Below are 16,759 nucleotides of genomic sequence, written 5' to 3'. Positions count from 1 at the left end.
GCAAATTTTAGTATGCCCCCCTCCCCCATGTGTGTTCACATGACGTTTTTCCTATCGGTTTGATGTATACAAATGTGCAGCACTCCACGTTTTTGTAGAGTCAAGTAAAAAATGCAGACGTTAACGTATGTGTTTGTTTTTTTTTCTACCATGGAACTGTATGGTGAACGGACGCCACTGTACGGCATCAGTCTGAGGATTGTATGGTGAACGGACGCCACTGTACGGCATCAGTCTGAGGCATCTGTTAATGCATATATTTTTGGTATACATTAAATGGATGGCACAAATGGGATGTGAACCCAGCCCTAGTGTTGTCAGAATAAGCCCCTGGTCCTGGTGGTCAGGGGTGAGGACTGTGTTTCCCAAGGATCATTTTCTACTGGGAAATACAGGGCACAGTATAATACACTAGAATCTATATAAAATAAAGATATTAGCCCTACCCTGAATAATAATACAATTAGGGGGTCATTTATTATATACAAATACGTCTATGTTAGGCTACTTTCACACTTGCGTTCGGGGCTCCGCTTGTGAGCTCCATTTGAAGGCTCTCACAAGCGGCCCCAAACGGATCCGTCCAGCCCTAATGCATTCTGAGTGGACGCGGATCCGCTCAGAATGCATCAGTCTGGCAGCGTTTGTCCTCCGCTCCGCTCAGCAGGCGGACACCTGAACGCCTGCTGAATGGGGACGGATCCGTTTGAAGTTGACACAATATGGTGCAATTTTCAAACTGATCCGTCCCCCATTGACTTTCAATGTAAAGTCTTAACGGATCAGTTTGCATTATCATGCAAACGCGTCCGTTCTGAACGGATGTAAGCGTTTGCATTACAGGTGCGGATCCGTCTGTGCAGACACCAGACGGATCCGCACCTAAACGCAGGTGTGAAAGTAGCCTTAGGCGTATTTCTGACACGGATTGTGGCACAAAGGTCCTTAGCACCGCAATCTATCTTTTCCCGCTCATGCCAGGTCTTAAAAAGGATGGCGTGGGCATGGAAGGGGATACAGTTATGGCCATGCAGTTATTGGATACCACCGCCATATAGTGATACCACCGCCATACAATGATAAAACCACCATACAATGACCGGATAAAAGGGTATAAGAGGGCACAGTACAGGGAATGACTAGGGGCACTGCACAGGGTGTGGTAAGAGGGCACAATGCAGGGTATAAGTGGGCGCAGTACGGGGTGGGGGGCACAGTCACATGACCCTGTGACGTTAGAAGGTCCTTATGGTGAATGCTGTTCAGATGCCACCATAATGAGAGGCAGAGGAGTGAGACAGGGGCCCTGGATGGACAGGAGGGGTGGACACAGCAAGTAGGTGGAAGGGGCTCTGAGGGGGATTCATACAAGAAGTAAACTGCTTAATGAAACAGTAACACAACTAAATAGAATGAAGCAGCAGCAGATCGGAGAGTCCCCCCCCCCCCCCCCCCCCCGGGGATGCCAGGTTATGACGCCGGCCCTGGCAGTGTCTATTTGGAAACGTCATGGATTCCCCATGGGGTTTTTGGCCTGGTATTCTCATCACAAACTGTGCAGAGGGAACTCTGTGTGGGTGAGGCGACACATGTCCATCCAGTTTAGACTTACCAGCTGTGTTGATTCAGAGAGAAGCCAAAAGCTATTTTGATGTAGAAGCTTATTTTCCTCATCCTAGGGATAAAAAAAAAAAATCCTGATAGAAAAAAATTCCTTCCTGGAGAAATGTAATCAATCTCTTAATAGTGACAGCTCTATAGCAGGAGTACTAACACCTCATTGTCTCTTTGCAGCAAGGAATGGTTCTTTCTCCTTGGACCTCCCAGTGTCTGCTGACATGGCCCCACGTGCTGATTTGGTTATATACAGTCTTTTGGGGAACGAAATGATTGCTGATACAGTCAGTCTCAACATTGAGAAGTGCTTCAGAAATCAGGTATATGGACTCGCATAACTCTATAGTGCCTGCCTTCTAGAATGTATAGCAAGGAGGTGAAGTAGATTGTCTTTGTTCATATTGTTTCAGAATACAGTTTTCTAACCAAACTGTTCATGTATGTTCCACAATCTGATGTCTCTATGTAGAGCTTTGTCTAGTAGATTGATGGCCATGACACCAATAAGAAATCGTTAATGGGGCCACCTCTCCAATTCTCTTATGCTCTTTATTGTACTGTTTACCTCTCATGTGGTAGAGGAACCTTTTGGGTGTCATCAGGTACCAGGATTGTTCTTCATTGCTCTGTTCATATATACATATATCATTTTAGGTTTCTATGACTTTCTCAGAGGAAAAGGTAGCTCCAGGTTCCACGGTTGATATACAGCTTTCAGCAGACCCAAATTCATACTGTGCACTGCGTGTGATTGATACCAGCCTCTTGATTATGTACCCCTATGAGCCATTCTCAGCAGACAGTGTAAGTAGTCAGAAAACGTTCATCTACTTTCAATTATGGGCTGGTCAGTGTGCAAAAATGTGTCTTGGTTTATGGTTGGCACTGTTGGGGATTAGTGGTGTGAGGCAGAACACATTTTAAGACCACATCTAACTTGACCACTCCATTCCAGATCTACAACTCTGTCATATTTAATCCCTATGGTTACCGTGTGGCTGATTTTGACGTAGAAGACCCAGCCCCCCCCTGTGAGGACCCAGACAAATTGGTCTTCTACAATGGAAGATACTATGTACCTGTGAGCAGCACAACAGAAGGTGACACCTATAATATTCTAAAGGTAAGTAGGTTTCTGCCGCTTGAGGAGCAAATGGCTCAGACTAGGTTTACCTCTTGTTTACAAGATTGTCTATTTAGATCAAAAGAGGTTTCAGTTTTGGCCCCAGGGACACATTCTCCCTTGTGATGCTGGAAAGAAAAAAAATAATACAATGTATGAAAATAATATCTCAAACATGATGTAAATCTAGCCTTCAGTATGGAGGGTAAAGTAAACTCCAAATGTTGTATTGTGATTTTATGAAAGCTGCACCACAAGTATAGATAAAAATAAATAAATTGTAAAACCTTTTTTTTTCTCTGCAAAGAAATTATTACTTATAGGGCATTTTTCCTTTTTTTTTTCAGGCAGTTGGGATGGCTTTTAGAACAAGTGTCAGGGCAAGAAAACCTGAAGTCTGTGATAAGAATCCACCAGGTAATGTCCTTCCAGGTGAGTTGCCTGGTTTTATATCTTTTTTTGTTTACTTCTGTGAAAATATTCCAAAATTTTCATAAACTAATTCTAAACTTTCCATCTTGTCATAGCCAGAGGTTTTGGTGCTGATCCTCGTTTCAAAACTGTCAGTCTAGAATCCAGTGCTGTCTCTGCACCACAGGAAACTGTTCGAACAAACTTTTCTGAAACCTTCTCATGGGTTATGTTAACTCTTGAGTAAGTATCTTCCTTTTAACTACATGTCAATCTAATAACCTTTTTCAAGAATGTGTTCCCGTGGGATCCAAGTGCCTCCTCTTTGCCACTAACTGTAATTCTACGGATTCTATTTATTGTTAGAAATTGCAACGTCATTTGGTCGCTCACTATAGCGTGCAATTGTGGTTGAAGTCGCTAGTGCAGTCTGCTGTGATACCCACTCAATTAATGAAGATGAGGCCTCCACTCCATGACAGTGATGTGGTGCCAGATGAAGGCTCAGCAGTCAGATTAATCCAATATGCAAATCAAAGGCACTAAAAGAGTATGCTCTTCAGTTTCAAATTTTATTTATATGTATAATGTACTCAGATGCAGTCAAGGTTAATAAGATTTGGAACTGAAGAGCATACATTATGAAGAGTTGTTTTGCAGGTTGGATTAAAGTTTTTTTCCGAGACTTTGATATTGATGACCTATTCTCTAGATAATTCAACAATATTGGGTCGATAGGGATCCAACACCCAGCATGATGCCAATCCTGTGTTCATAGCAGTCACTGGAAACTATTCACTATTAGTGTTGATCACGAATATTCGAATTGCGAATTTTTGTTGAAATATAGGTACTTTGAAAATTCGTGAATATTTAGAATATAGTGATATATTCGTAATTTAAAATATTTGAGATTTTTTTTTATTGCAAATTTTCATAATGCAAATTTTTTATAATGCTATATTTTTGTCACATTTTTTAAATTGCCGAGTATAAAAACATGATTCCTCCCTGCTTCTTTCTTGTGGGCCAATGACTCATTGGCCCACAAGCAAGAAGCAAGGAGGAATCATTCATGAGTCACTTTAAATGGTAAAAATTATGAATATTCTAAAAAAAAAACTAATATATATATATATATATATATATATATATATATATATATATATATAGCACTATATTATTTTTTTCGAATATTAGTAATATTCTAAAACAAGAATATATAGCTAATATTCGAAAAAATGAATATAGAGCAATTAAGCTAATATAGTGCTATAATCTTTGTCTAATAGTTGTAATTTTTTTTCTCATCTGAAGTTCGGATTGGAAACATTTTTAAACTATATTGAAAAAAAAGATTATAGCACTATATTAGCTAAATTGCTTTTACATTAGTTTTTTTCGAATATTCGCTGTATTGCTATATATTCTTGTTTTAGAATATTACGAATATTTGAAAAAACTAATATATTCGATTTATAGTGCTATGACTCATTGGTCCACAAGCAAGAAGCAGGGAGGAATCATGTTTTTGCTCGGCAATTGAAACCTTTTCAATAAAAATTCCACATCATTACCTTGTTTCCCCCCCCCCCCCCCCCCCCGAGTAAAAAAAATCGTTGAATATAACGGATATTCGAATTCGCGAATATTCGCTGAATATTCTACAAAATATTTGCGAAATATTGCGAATTTGATTATGACCTCTGCCGCTCATCACTATTCACTATATCCATTTATGGGACTGGAAGCAGAAGGCTCTATCCAGTATGTAGTGGCCATGCCAGCAGGGCTCTTCACTTCAGCTCCCATTTCAAGTGCTTCTGGCTTAATCTACTTTTACCCTAAGTTCACACCTGAGCGTTTTACAGCGCGTTTGAACGCGCTGTAAAACGCTCAACACATGGAAAGCAATACTTCCCTATGGGAATGGTTCTCACCTGGGTGTTTTACAGCGCGTACGATCGCGCTGTAAAACGCCCGACGCTCAAACAAGTACTTGAGCTTCTTTGGGGCGTTTTGACGCGCGTTTGTGGCCATAGGACACTGCAGTCAATGACACAAACTACATACTATTACAAAAAACGCGTGTTTGACGCGCGTTTGGGAAATGCTCATGTGTGAAAGCAGGGTTATAGTTTTCAGTGGCTGCCATTAACAACTCATTGGTGGGGTTGCCTTTACAGGAGTCTGCTGTGTATGGAGAATACTATGGAAACTGAACATGTATGTAATTACTCTAACTTCAGATGAAAAATAACAAAAAAATAGTTGTCTACCTCCTTATGGTTTTCCACCTGATTCCATTGCCTGGATACAAGGATCGGAGTAAAAAAAAAAATTGTCTTTGTAAACGAACCACAGAGTATTCACCTCCCCTGGCACTTTTCTAGCTCTCTTGCCTGGTCCCGTGCCAGTATCTGTATATTCAGAATTCTCTGTCCTTTTTGTTTAGTACTGAAGGCCGGGCCACTCTGTCAGAGACTATTCCAGACAGCATCACAAAATGGCAAGGAACTGCTTTCTGTACCTCTGAAGAAACGGGCTTTGGTATGACCAGAAATCCAGCTACTATCACAACATTCCTTACATTCTCCATGGAGCTCTCTTTGCCATATTCTCTTCTCCGAGATGAAACCTTGACCGTGACAGGAGTTGTACGCAATTACATGGAACAGAGCATCAAGGTGAACAAACTATTTCAGTTATAATAGTATTGGTAGCACGGTCTTCTGACCACATGGTGGTTCCTTGTGCCAGTTACTACATATAGTTCCTTTGCTGCCACTTTAGGTCCAGGCTACTCTGGAGAACTCCAATGCATTTACCGCTGTACTGAAGGACGGTCAGCAAGATGTCTGTGTAGCTGCCAATGGTAGGACCGCCTATATCTGGGAACTACAACCAAACTTTGTTGGTAAGAGCGGCGATGACCATGTATTTGTGCCGACCTAAACTTGGGAATTCCTTAAGTTCATACTTATGATTATTTGAATGTGTCCCTTCCACAGGTGAGATCAGTATTACTGCATCTGCTCAGACCAGTCATATTGGCGCGTGTGATGGACCAAATGATGCTTCACAGTCTCCCCGCAAGGACACAGTTGTGAACACTGTTATTGTGGAGGTGAGCCCTGAGTGTAATTTGATATTCATTATTTTTATTCTATTTCTTTTTTCTTTTTTCGGGATTTGTCATGGATTTCACCCATTGATATGAATTAAGATGCACACATAGCAGTCATTTTTCCAGTGGGCTGGTTTTAGGTGGTCACAAACTAGGCATCTGCCTTCAAGGCAGTAACCCATAGACTGGACCTCCCCGGAAAAAACAGAATTTTACCTATTTAACCTTTTATAAAAATTCTGTGAAAATGTCTAATGATGGAGAGAAAAACTGTCATTTTGTTGGAAACGGGAGGGGGGAGACTGCATGTAAATATTGCTCTCCAAACAATGAAAGGGCAAGGTCAGCCATTCACACTTAAAAAATGGATTAGGTCAACGGCTATTTCTTCTGAACGAATATCCACAGATTGGAATAGGCTGCTGAGAACGGTTTGGGTATGTTAAAGTCAAACTGCCCAATACTTCTTTCCTCTGAAATCTGCTGTTTGGAGAGAGTTGAGGCACTAGATGGTCGTGACTAGTATATTTGGCTGGATCGCCAAATTTTCGGAAAAACAATCAGTTTGATCCGAATTTATTCGTGGCGAGTCATGTAAAAAAAAAAGTCTATTTCCTGGCTGCTAAGAGCCTGTACAGTGCTGTAGAACACTGTGCCTTGCAGTAGCACGCATAGGGATTACTGTGAGTATGACATGCAGATGACAGGCGTCGCTCTTAGAATCACTGCACACTTGAGTTGTTTTGGCCCCATAACTGCCCAAATAAGTGAAGTATGAACTCAGCCTCACAGGTCAATGTTAGTGCCAGGTATAAAGAACCGTGCAGAGGCCCAAGATCCTACTATAGTGTGAAAGAGCGCACTCCTTTTACACCGCCGTCAGCTGATACCACATAGATTTCTACAGAACCTGTTCTATTAAACGCTTATACAAGTAGAGCCCCCCCCCCCCCCCCGACAGAGTGGAGAGGGTGTCGGCAGTAAGTTTGTGTTGACGTCACTGATTATTTCGCCCTTCCTCTGATCTGTCAGAACAATAACCCCTGTCTGTGGAGCATCCGCCTTCACTCGGTCAGCTTTTCGTCAGTAATCCATCAATATTGCTAAAGCCCAAAAACAAACAGGAGTGGATCCAAAACGGAGATGACACGTGAATGGAATATTTGCATGTCTTCTGTGTTTTGTATCCATTCCTGCTTTTGGCTACCAAATCGTAAGCCAATTCTGATGGCTGATGCATCAGGCATTGGTGGGTCAAAATCCTGTCTGATCCACCCCTGATTCATCTTGACAAAGGGCAGTCTTTTCACATAACTATAGCACCCACCGCACTAAACACCCGCTCTGATGCCACACTATTGGCAGGACAGCTTTTCCAGGGCAAACTCTGCCAGTTGTGGCCACAAATCCAATTTGGATGCGCAGTAGTCCAGCGGATATTTAATGTGGGATGGCAGGATGCTGTCCAAGTATGCCACCAGGTTTTGCTCCCGGTCTAGCTGCTGCTGCTAGTGAGTAGTTTGTTCACTAGGGGGGGTGAAGAAAGCTTCTCATCAGCGACTCTAGACTCGCGTTTCTGCTAATGGAGCTATAACTGCTCCTACCCCCACCCTGCCACAGCAGCCATGGCAGAGGAACGTGAGCACCGAGGGCCCCCCGGTCAGACCTGTGAGAGGATGGACGATGGCACAGATGGGCAACAGCCAACGTACTACATAGGATGTCTCTAGAGTAGTTCAGTTTGTCCTCCCTCTCAGTGGGTGTGAAAAAGGACCCCATTTTGGACCAGTAGTGAGGGTCCAACAAGGTGGAGAGCCAGAAGTCTTCTCTCTGTCGAATGCTGACAATTCAGCTGTCACTACGCAAGCAAGTGAGCATGCATTGGGCCATTTGAGCAAGTGACTTGGAGGGACTCTCTGCCTCCATCTCCACTGCATACTGCCACAGTGTGTCTGGGTCCTCTGCCTCGTCTCCCTCATCGCCCTGTAGCTCCTCTGGCTGTTCCTGCTCATCCTCCCCTGTCACCTGTGTAGAAAAACACATTGCTTGTGCTCCAATGTCCTCCTCCTCTTCCAGTTCCGCCACAGAGATCATGTGGATGTGAGATCTAGGCGCCACGTCTACAGTCCTCTGACCAGCCAAATTTACCAGCATCTGTTCCAGGACATGAAGCAGTGGAATGATGTTGTTCATACTGCAGTCCTGGTGACTGACAAATAACATGGCCTCCTCAAAGGGCCGGAGAAGACGTTGGGAGTCATGCATGAGTTGCCACTGGCTGACAACAAAGTTACACAGGGGAGTACTGCGGTCCGCATGGATCATCAATAAATCGTTTATGGCCTTTCTCTGGTCGTACAGTTGGTCCAACATATGGAGGGTGGAATTCCAACGGGTGGAAACGTCACATATCGCCTATGTTGGAGATGCCGCTTAAGAAGGGTGTTCTTTGTGGTGTACGAGTGGCTGAAGTACATGCAAAGTTTCCTGGCCATTTTTAGGATGTCTTGCAGATGAGGGAAGACTTCAGGAACCGCTTGACAGCCAGATTGAACACATGTGCCATGCAGGGTGCATGGCTCAGCCTTCCTTGACGCAGCGCCGACACCATGTTCTTCCCATTGTTGGCCACTATGGTTATGATTTTGAGTTGTCACGGAGAAAGCCAGGATTTGGTTTCTTGATGAATCACACCGAGCAGTTTCCCTCCTGTGTGATTCCGTTTGCCCAGGCAAACTAGGCGCAGAACAGCGTGACATGCCGTGTCCTGCACATGAAATAAAAACACCCGATAAGTCTGTAATTTTCTCACTTTACCACGCAATGGCCAATAAGCCCTTTTTTCCACTATTACATGCCAAAAAAGCGCTATAGAACATATGACTGCACCGCTGAATGGCAAATAGGCCCTTATTTTTTTCCACTTATACATGCCACAAAAGGCTTTAGAACATATAATTGCACCGCTGAACTGCAAAAATACATATTTTTTTGCCACTAAGGCCTCTTTCACACGGGCGTCATTTTTTTTTGCCCGAATAAGAGCCGGGTGCGTTGCGGGAAAATGCGCTATTTATTTTTCTGCGCAAGTGCAAAACATTGTCATGCGTTGCACTCGCGTGAGAAAAATCGCGCATGTTTGGTACCCAAACCCGAACTTCTTCATAGAAGTTCGGGCTTGGGATTGATGTTCTGAAGATTGTATTTTCCCTTATAACATGGTTATAAGGGAAAATAATAGCATTCTGAATACAGAATGCATAGTAAACCAGCGCTAGAGGGGTTAAAAAAAATTAATAAATAATTTAACTCACCTTAGTCCACTTGCTCGCGAAGCCCGGCATCTCCTTGTGTCTCCGCTGCTGATGAACAGGACCTGGGGTGAGCTGCTCCATTAAATATCGGTTAAGGACCTTCGATGACGTCACTCCGGTCATCACATGGTCTTTTACCATGGTGAATCACCATGGTAAAAGATCATGTGACGTACCATGTGATGACCGGAGTGACGTCATCAAAGGTCCTTAACCGATATTTAATGGAGCAGCTCACCCCAGGTCCTGTTCATCAGCAGCGGAGACACAAGGAGATGCCAGCTTCGCGAGCAAGTGGACTAAGGTGAGTTAAACTTTTTTTTTTTTTTTTAACCCCTCTAGAGCTGTTTTACTATGCATTCTGTATTCAGAATGCTATTTTCCCTTATAACCATGTTATAAGGGAAAATAATAATGATCGGGTCTCCATCCCGATGGTCTCCTAGTAGGGATGAGCGAACCCGAACTGTATAGTTCGGGTTCGTACCGAATTTTGGGGTGTCCGTGACACGGACCCGAACCCGGACATTTTCGTAAAAGTCCGGGTTCGGGTTCGGTGTTCGTCGCTTTCTTCGCGCTTTTGTGACGCTTTCTTGGCGCTTTTTGAAAGGCTGCAAAGCAGCCAATCAACAAGCGTCATACTACTTGCCCCAAGAGGCCATCACAGCCATGCCTACTATTGGCATGGCTGTGATTGGCCAGAGCACCATGTGACCCAGCCTCTATTTAAGCTGGAGTCACATAGCGCCGCCCGTCACTCTGCTCTGATTAGCGTAGGGAGAGGTTGCGGCTGCGACAGTAGGGCGAGATTAGGCAGATTAACTCCTCCAAAGGACTTGATTAACTGATCGATCTGCAGCTGTGGATCATTGAGCTGCTGATCCTCAATTGCTCACTGTTTTTAGGCTGCACAGACCGTTTGTCAGTCTCATTTTTCTGGGGTGATCGGCGGCCATTTTGTGTCTTGTGGTGCGCCAGCACAAGCTGCGACCAAGTGCATTTAACCCTCAATGGTGTGGTTGTTTTTTGGCTAAAGCCTACATCAGGGTGAAGCTGTGACACCAAGTGCATTTAACCAGCAATAGTCTGTTCATTTTTTGGCCATATACAAAATCAGGGGCAAGCTGCGCCTGTCACCAAGTGCATTTAACCCTCAATGGTGTGGTTGTTTTTTGGCTAAAGCCTACATCAGGGTGAAGCTGTCACACCAAGTGCATTTAACCAGCAATAGTCTGTTCATTTTTTGGCCATATACAAAATCAGGGGCAAGCTGCGCCTGTCACCAAGTGCATTTAACCCTCAATGGTGTGGTTGTTTTTTGGCTAAAGCCTACATCAGGGTGAAGCTGTCACACCAAGTGCATTTAACCAGCAATAGTCTGTTCATTTTTTGGCCATATACAAAATCAGGGGCAAGCTGCGCCTGTCACCAAGTGCATTTAACCCTCAATGGTGTGGTTGTTTTTTGGCTAAAGCCTACATCAGGGTGAAGCTGTCACACCAAGTGCATTTAACCAGCAATAGTCTGTTCATTTTTTGGCCATATCCCAGTCTAATTCTGTCACTAAATCCATACCGGTCACCCAGCGCCTAAATACTAGGCCTCAAATTTATATCCAGCTAAATCTGTCCCTAGTGCTGTAGCTGGGCGAGTTATTTAGTGTCCGTTCAAGCACATTTCTTGTTCTGGGTTGAAATACAATTCCCAATTTAGCAATTTCATAATTTAGTGGTTCCTGCTATATCAGAGCTCTTTGAAATCTATCCCAAAAAGGGTATATAATATTGAAGGTGCACATAGGGTCATTCAGAGTAACTTCACACACACCCGCTACTGTGTATTTCCAAGTCTAATTCTGTCACTAAATCCATACCGGTGACCCAGCGCCTAAATACTAGGCCTCAAATTTAATTCCCTCTAAATCTCTCGTTACCCACCGCTGTACTGTTGTTGCTGGGCAAGATATTTAGTGTCCGTCAAAGCACATTTTTTGTTCTGGGTTGAAGTACAATTCCCAATTTAGCAATTTCATAATTTAGTGGTTTCTGCTATATCAGAGCTATTTGAAATCTATCCCAAAAAGGGTATATAATATTGAAGGTGCACATAGGGTCATTCAGAATAACTTCACACACACCCGCTACTGTGTATTTCCAAGTCTAATTCTGTCACTAAACCCATACCTGTCACCCAGCGCCTAAATACTAGGCCTCAAATTTAAATCCCTCTAAATCTCTCGTTACCGTTGTCCTGTTGTAGCTGGGAAAGTTATTTAGTGCCCGTCAAAGCACATTTTTTGTTCTGGGTTGAAGTACAATTCCCAATTTAGCAATTTCATAATTTAGTGGTTCCTGCTATATCAGAGCTATTTGAAATCTATCCCAAAAAGGGTATATAATATTGAAGGTGCACATAGGGTCATTCAGAATAACTTCACACACACCCGCTACTGTGTATTTCCAAGTCTAATTCTGTCACTAAATCCATACCGGTGACCCAGCGCCTAAATACTAGGCCTCAAATTTAATTCCCTCTAAATCTCTCGTTACCCACCGCTGTACTGTTGTTGCTGGGCAAGATATTTAGTGTCCGTCAAAGCACATTTTTTGTTCTGGGTTGAAGTACAATTCCCAATTTAGCAATTTCATAATTTAGTGGTTTCTGCTATATCAGAGCTATTTGAAATCTATCCCTAAAAGGGTATATAATATTGAAGGTGCACATAGGGTCATTCAGAATAACTTCACACACACCCGCTACTGTGTATTTCCAAGTCTAATTCTGTCACTAAACCCATACCTGTCACCCAGCGCCTAAATACTAGGCCTCAAATTTATATCCAGCTAAATCTGTCCCTAGTGCTGTAGCTGGGCGAGTTATTTAGTGTCCGTTCAAGCACATTTCTTGTTCTGGGTTGAAATACAATTCCCAATTTAGCAATTTCATAATTTAGTGGTTCCTGCTATATCAGAGCTCTTTGAAATCTATCCCAAAAAGGGTATATAATATTGAAGGTGCACATAGGGTCATTCAGAGTAACTTCACACACACCCGCTACTGTGTATTTCCAAGTCTAATTCTGTCACTAAATCCATACCGGTGACCCAGCGCCTAAATACTAGGCCTCAAATTTAATTCCCTCTAAATCTCTCGTTACCCACCGCTGTACTGTTGTTGCTGGGCAAGATATTTAGTGTCCGTCAAAGCACATTTTTTGTTCTGGGTTGAAGTACAATTCCCAATTTAGCAATTTCATAATTTAGTGGTTTCTGCTATATCAGAGCTATTTGAAATCTATCCCAAAAAGGGTATATAATATTGAAGGTGCACATAGGGTCATTCAGAATAACTTCACACACACCCGCTACTGTGTATTTCCAAGTCTAATTCTGTCACTAAACCCATACCTGTCACCCAGCGCCTAAATACTAGGCCTCAAATTTAAATCCCTCTAAATCTCTCGTTACCGTTGTCCTGTTGTAGCTGGGAAAGTTATTTAGTGCCCGTCAAAGCACATTTTTTGTTCTGGGTTGAAGTACAATTCCCAATTTAGCAATTTCATAATTTAGTGGTTCCTGCTATATCAGAGCTATTTGAAATCTATCCCAAAAAGGGTATATAATATTGAAGGTGCACATAGGGTCATTCAGAATAACTTCACACACACCCGCTACTGTGTATTTCCAAGTCTAATTCTGTCACTAAACCCATACCTGTCACCCAGCGCCTAAATACTAGGCCTCAAATTTAAATCCCTCTAAATCTCTCGTTACCGTTGTCCTGTTGTAGCTGGGAAAGTTATTTAGTGCCCGTCAAAGCACATTTTTTGTTCTGGGTTGAAGTACAATTCCCAATTTAGCAATTTCATAATTTAGTGGTTCCTGCTATATCAGAGCTATTTGAAATCTATCCCAAAAAGGGTATATAATATTGAAGGTGCACATAGGGTCATTCAGAATAACTTCACACACACCCGCTACTGTGTATTTCCAAGTCTAATTCTGTCACTAAATCCATACCGGTGACCCAGCGCCTAAATACTAGGCCTCAAATTTAATTCCCTCTAAATCTCTCGTTACCCACCGGTGTACTGTTGTTGCTGGGCAAGATATTTAGTGTCCGTCAAAGCACATTTTTTGTTCTGGGTTGAAGTACAATTCCCAATTTAGCAATTTCATAATTTAGTGGTTTCTGCTATATCAGAGCTATTTGAAATCTATCCCTAAAAGGGTATATAATATTGAAGGTGCACATAGGGTCATTCAGAATAACTTCACACACACCCGCTACTGTGTATTTCCAAGTCTAATTCTGTCACTAAACCCATACCTGTCACCCAGCGCCTAAATACTAGGCCTCAAATTTAAATCCCTCTAAATCTCTCGTTACCGTTGTCCTGTTGTAGCTGGGAAAGTTATTTAGTGCCCGTCAAAGCACATTTTTTGTTCTGGGTTGAAGTACAATTCCCAATTTAGCAATTTCATAATTTAGTGGTTCCTGCTATATCAGAGCTATTTGAAATCTATCCCAAAAAGGGTATATAATATTGAAGGTGCACATTGGGTCATTCAGAATAACTTCACACACACGCTTCTGTGCATTTCCAAGTCTAATTCTGTCACTAAATCCATACCGGTGACCCAGCGCCTAAATACTAGGCCTCAAATTTAATTCCCTCTAAATCTCTCGTTACCCACCGCTGTACTGTTGTTGCTGGGCAAGATATTTAGTGTCCGTCAAAGCACATTTTTTGTTCTGGGTTGAAGTACAATTCCCAATTTAGCAATTTCATAATTTAGTGGTTTCTGCTATATCAGAGCTATTTGAAATCTATCCCTAAAAGGGTATATAATATTGAAGGTGCACATAGGGTCATTCAGAATAACTTCACACACACCCGCTACTGTGTATTTCCAAGTCTAATTCTGTCACTAAACCCATACCTGTCACCCAGCGCCTAAATACTAGGCCTCAAATTTAAATCCCTCTAAATCTCTCGTTACCGTTGTCCTGTTGTAGCTGGGAAAGTTATTTAGTGCCCGTCAAAGCACATTTTTTGTTCTGGGTTGAAGTACAATTCCCAATTTAGCAATTTCATAATTTAGTGGTTCCTGCTATATCAGAGCTATTTGAAATCTATCCCAAAAAGGGTATATAATATTGAAGGTGCACATTGGGTCATTCAGAATAACTTCACACACACGCTTCTGTGCATTTCCAAGTCTAATTCTGTCACTAAATCCATACCGGTGACCCAGCGCCTAAATACTAGGCCTCAAATTTAATTCCCTCTAAATCTCTCGTTACCCACCGCTGTACTGTTGTTGCTGGGCAAGATATTTAGTGTCCGTCAAAGCACATTTTTTGTTCTGGGTTGAAGTACAATTCCCAATTTAGCAATTTCATAATTTAGTGGTTTCTGCTATATCAGAGCTATTTGAAATCTATCCCTAAAAGGGTATATAATATTGAAGGTGCACATAGGGTCATTCAGAATAACTTCACACACACCCGCTACTGTGTATTTCCAAGTCTAATTCTGTCACTAAATCCATACCGGTGACCCAGCGCCTAAATACTAGGCCTCAAATTTAATTCCCTCTAAATCTCTCGTTACCCACCGTTGTACTGTTGTTGCTGGGCAAGATATTTAGTGTCCGTCAAAGCACATTTTTTGTTCTGGGTTGAAGTACAATTCCCAATTTAGCAATTTCATAATTTAGTGGTTTCTGCTATATCAGAGCTATTTGAAATCTATCCCTAAAAGGGTATATAATATTCAAGGTGCACATTGGGTCATTCAGAATAACTTCACACACACACGCTTCTGTGCATTTCCAAGTCTAATTCTGTCACTAAATCCATACCGGTCACCCAGCGCCTAAATACTAGGCCTCAAATTTATATCCCGCTGAATTTGAATACAATACATTGGGCCAAATAATATATTTGTTGTTGTGGTGAACCATAACAATGAGAAAAACATCTAGTAAGGGACGCGGACGTGGACATGGTCGTGGTGGTGTTAGTGGACCCTCTGGTGCTGGGAGAGGACGTGGCCGTTCTGCCACATCCACACGTCCTAGTGTACCAACTACCTCAGGTCCCAGTAGCCGCCAGAATTTACAGCGATATATGGTGGGGCCCAATGCCGTTCTAAGGATGGTAAGGCCTGAGCAGGTACAGGCATTAGTCAATTGGGTGGCCGACAGTGGATCCAGCACGTTCACATTATCTCCCACCCAGTCTTCTGCAGAAAGCGCACAGATGGCGCCTGAAAACCAACCCCATCAGTCTGTCACATCACCCCCATGCATACCAGGGAAACTGTCTCAGCCTCAAGTTATGCAGCAGTCTCTTATGCTGTTTGAAGACTCCGCTGGCAGGGTTTCCCAAGGGCATCCACCTAGCCCTTCCCCAGCGGTGAAAGACATAGAATGCACTGACGCACAACCACTTATGTTTCCTGATGATGAGGACATGGGAATACCACCTCAGCATGTCTCTGATGATGACGAAACACAGGTGCCAACTGCTGCGTCTTTCTGCAGTGTGCAGACTGAACAGGAGGTCAGGGATCAAGACTGGGTGGAAGACGATGCAGGGGACGATGAGGTCCTAGACCCCACATGGAATGAAGGTCGTGCCACTGACTTTCACAGTTCGGAGGAAGAGGCAGTGGTGAGACCGAGCCAACAGCGTAGCAAAAGAGGGAGCAGTGGGCAAAAGCAGAACACCCGCCGCCAAGAGACTCCGCCTGCTACTGACCGCCGCCATCTGGGACCGAGCACCCCAAAGGCAGCTTCAAGGAGTTCCCTGGCATGGCACTTCTTCAAACAATGTGCTGACGACAAGACCCGAGTGGTTTGCACGCTGTGCCATCAGAGCCTGAAGCGAGGCATTAACGTTCTGAACCTGAGCACAACCTGCATGACCAGGCACCTGCATGCAAAGCATGAACTGCAGTGGAGTAAACACCTTAAAACCAAGGAAGTCACTCAGGCTCCCCCTGCTACCTCTTCTGCTGCTGCCGCCTCGGCCTATTCTGCTGCTGCCGCCTCGGCCTCTTCCTCCGCCTCTGGAGGAACGTTGGCACCTGCCGCCCAGCAAACAGGGGATGTACCACCAACACCACCACCACCACCTCCGTCACCAAGCGTCTCAACC

General features: G+C 43.2%; 1 protein-coding gene across 3 annotated transcripts in view; it reads left to right on the top strand.

Moving 5' to 3' along the window:
• The window catches only part of LOC122939837 (ovostatin-like), a 79,865-nt gene that overhangs the window by 27,876 nt on the left and 35,230 nt on the right, over positions 1-16,759 (top strand). For 2 of the 3 annotated variants that reach the window (XM_044296021.1, XM_044296023.1), the window contains exons 14-21: positions 1,795-1,937; positions 2,272-2,421; positions 2,573-2,740; positions 3,088-3,172; positions 3,268-3,394; positions 5,607-5,838; positions 5,945-6,068; positions 6,163-6,278. In XM_044296021.1, the coding sequence (XP_044151956.1) occupies positions 1,795-1,937; positions 2,272-2,421; positions 2,573-2,740; positions 3,088-3,172; positions 3,268-3,394; positions 5,607-5,838; positions 5,945-6,068; positions 6,163-6,278 (1,145 nt within the window). The remainder of the gene's footprint in view (positions 1-1,794; positions 1,938-2,271; positions 2,422-2,572; positions 2,741-3,087; positions 3,173-3,267; positions 3,395-5,606; positions 5,839-5,944; positions 6,069-6,162; positions 6,279-16,759) is intronic. The other variant, XM_044296022.1, reaches the window with a different exon arrangement.

This window comes from Bufo gargarizans, chromosome 6 (assembly GCF_014858855.1).
Source record: "Bufo gargarizans isolate SCDJY-AF-19 chromosome 6, ASM1485885v1, whole genome shotgun sequence".
Taxonomy (NCBI): Eukaryota; Metazoa; Chordata; class Amphibia; order Anura; family Bufonidae; genus Bufo; species Bufo gargarizans.
The sequence above is the reverse complement of the archived record's forward strand: the minus strand, read 5'-3'. Positions and strand labels throughout refer to the sequence as shown.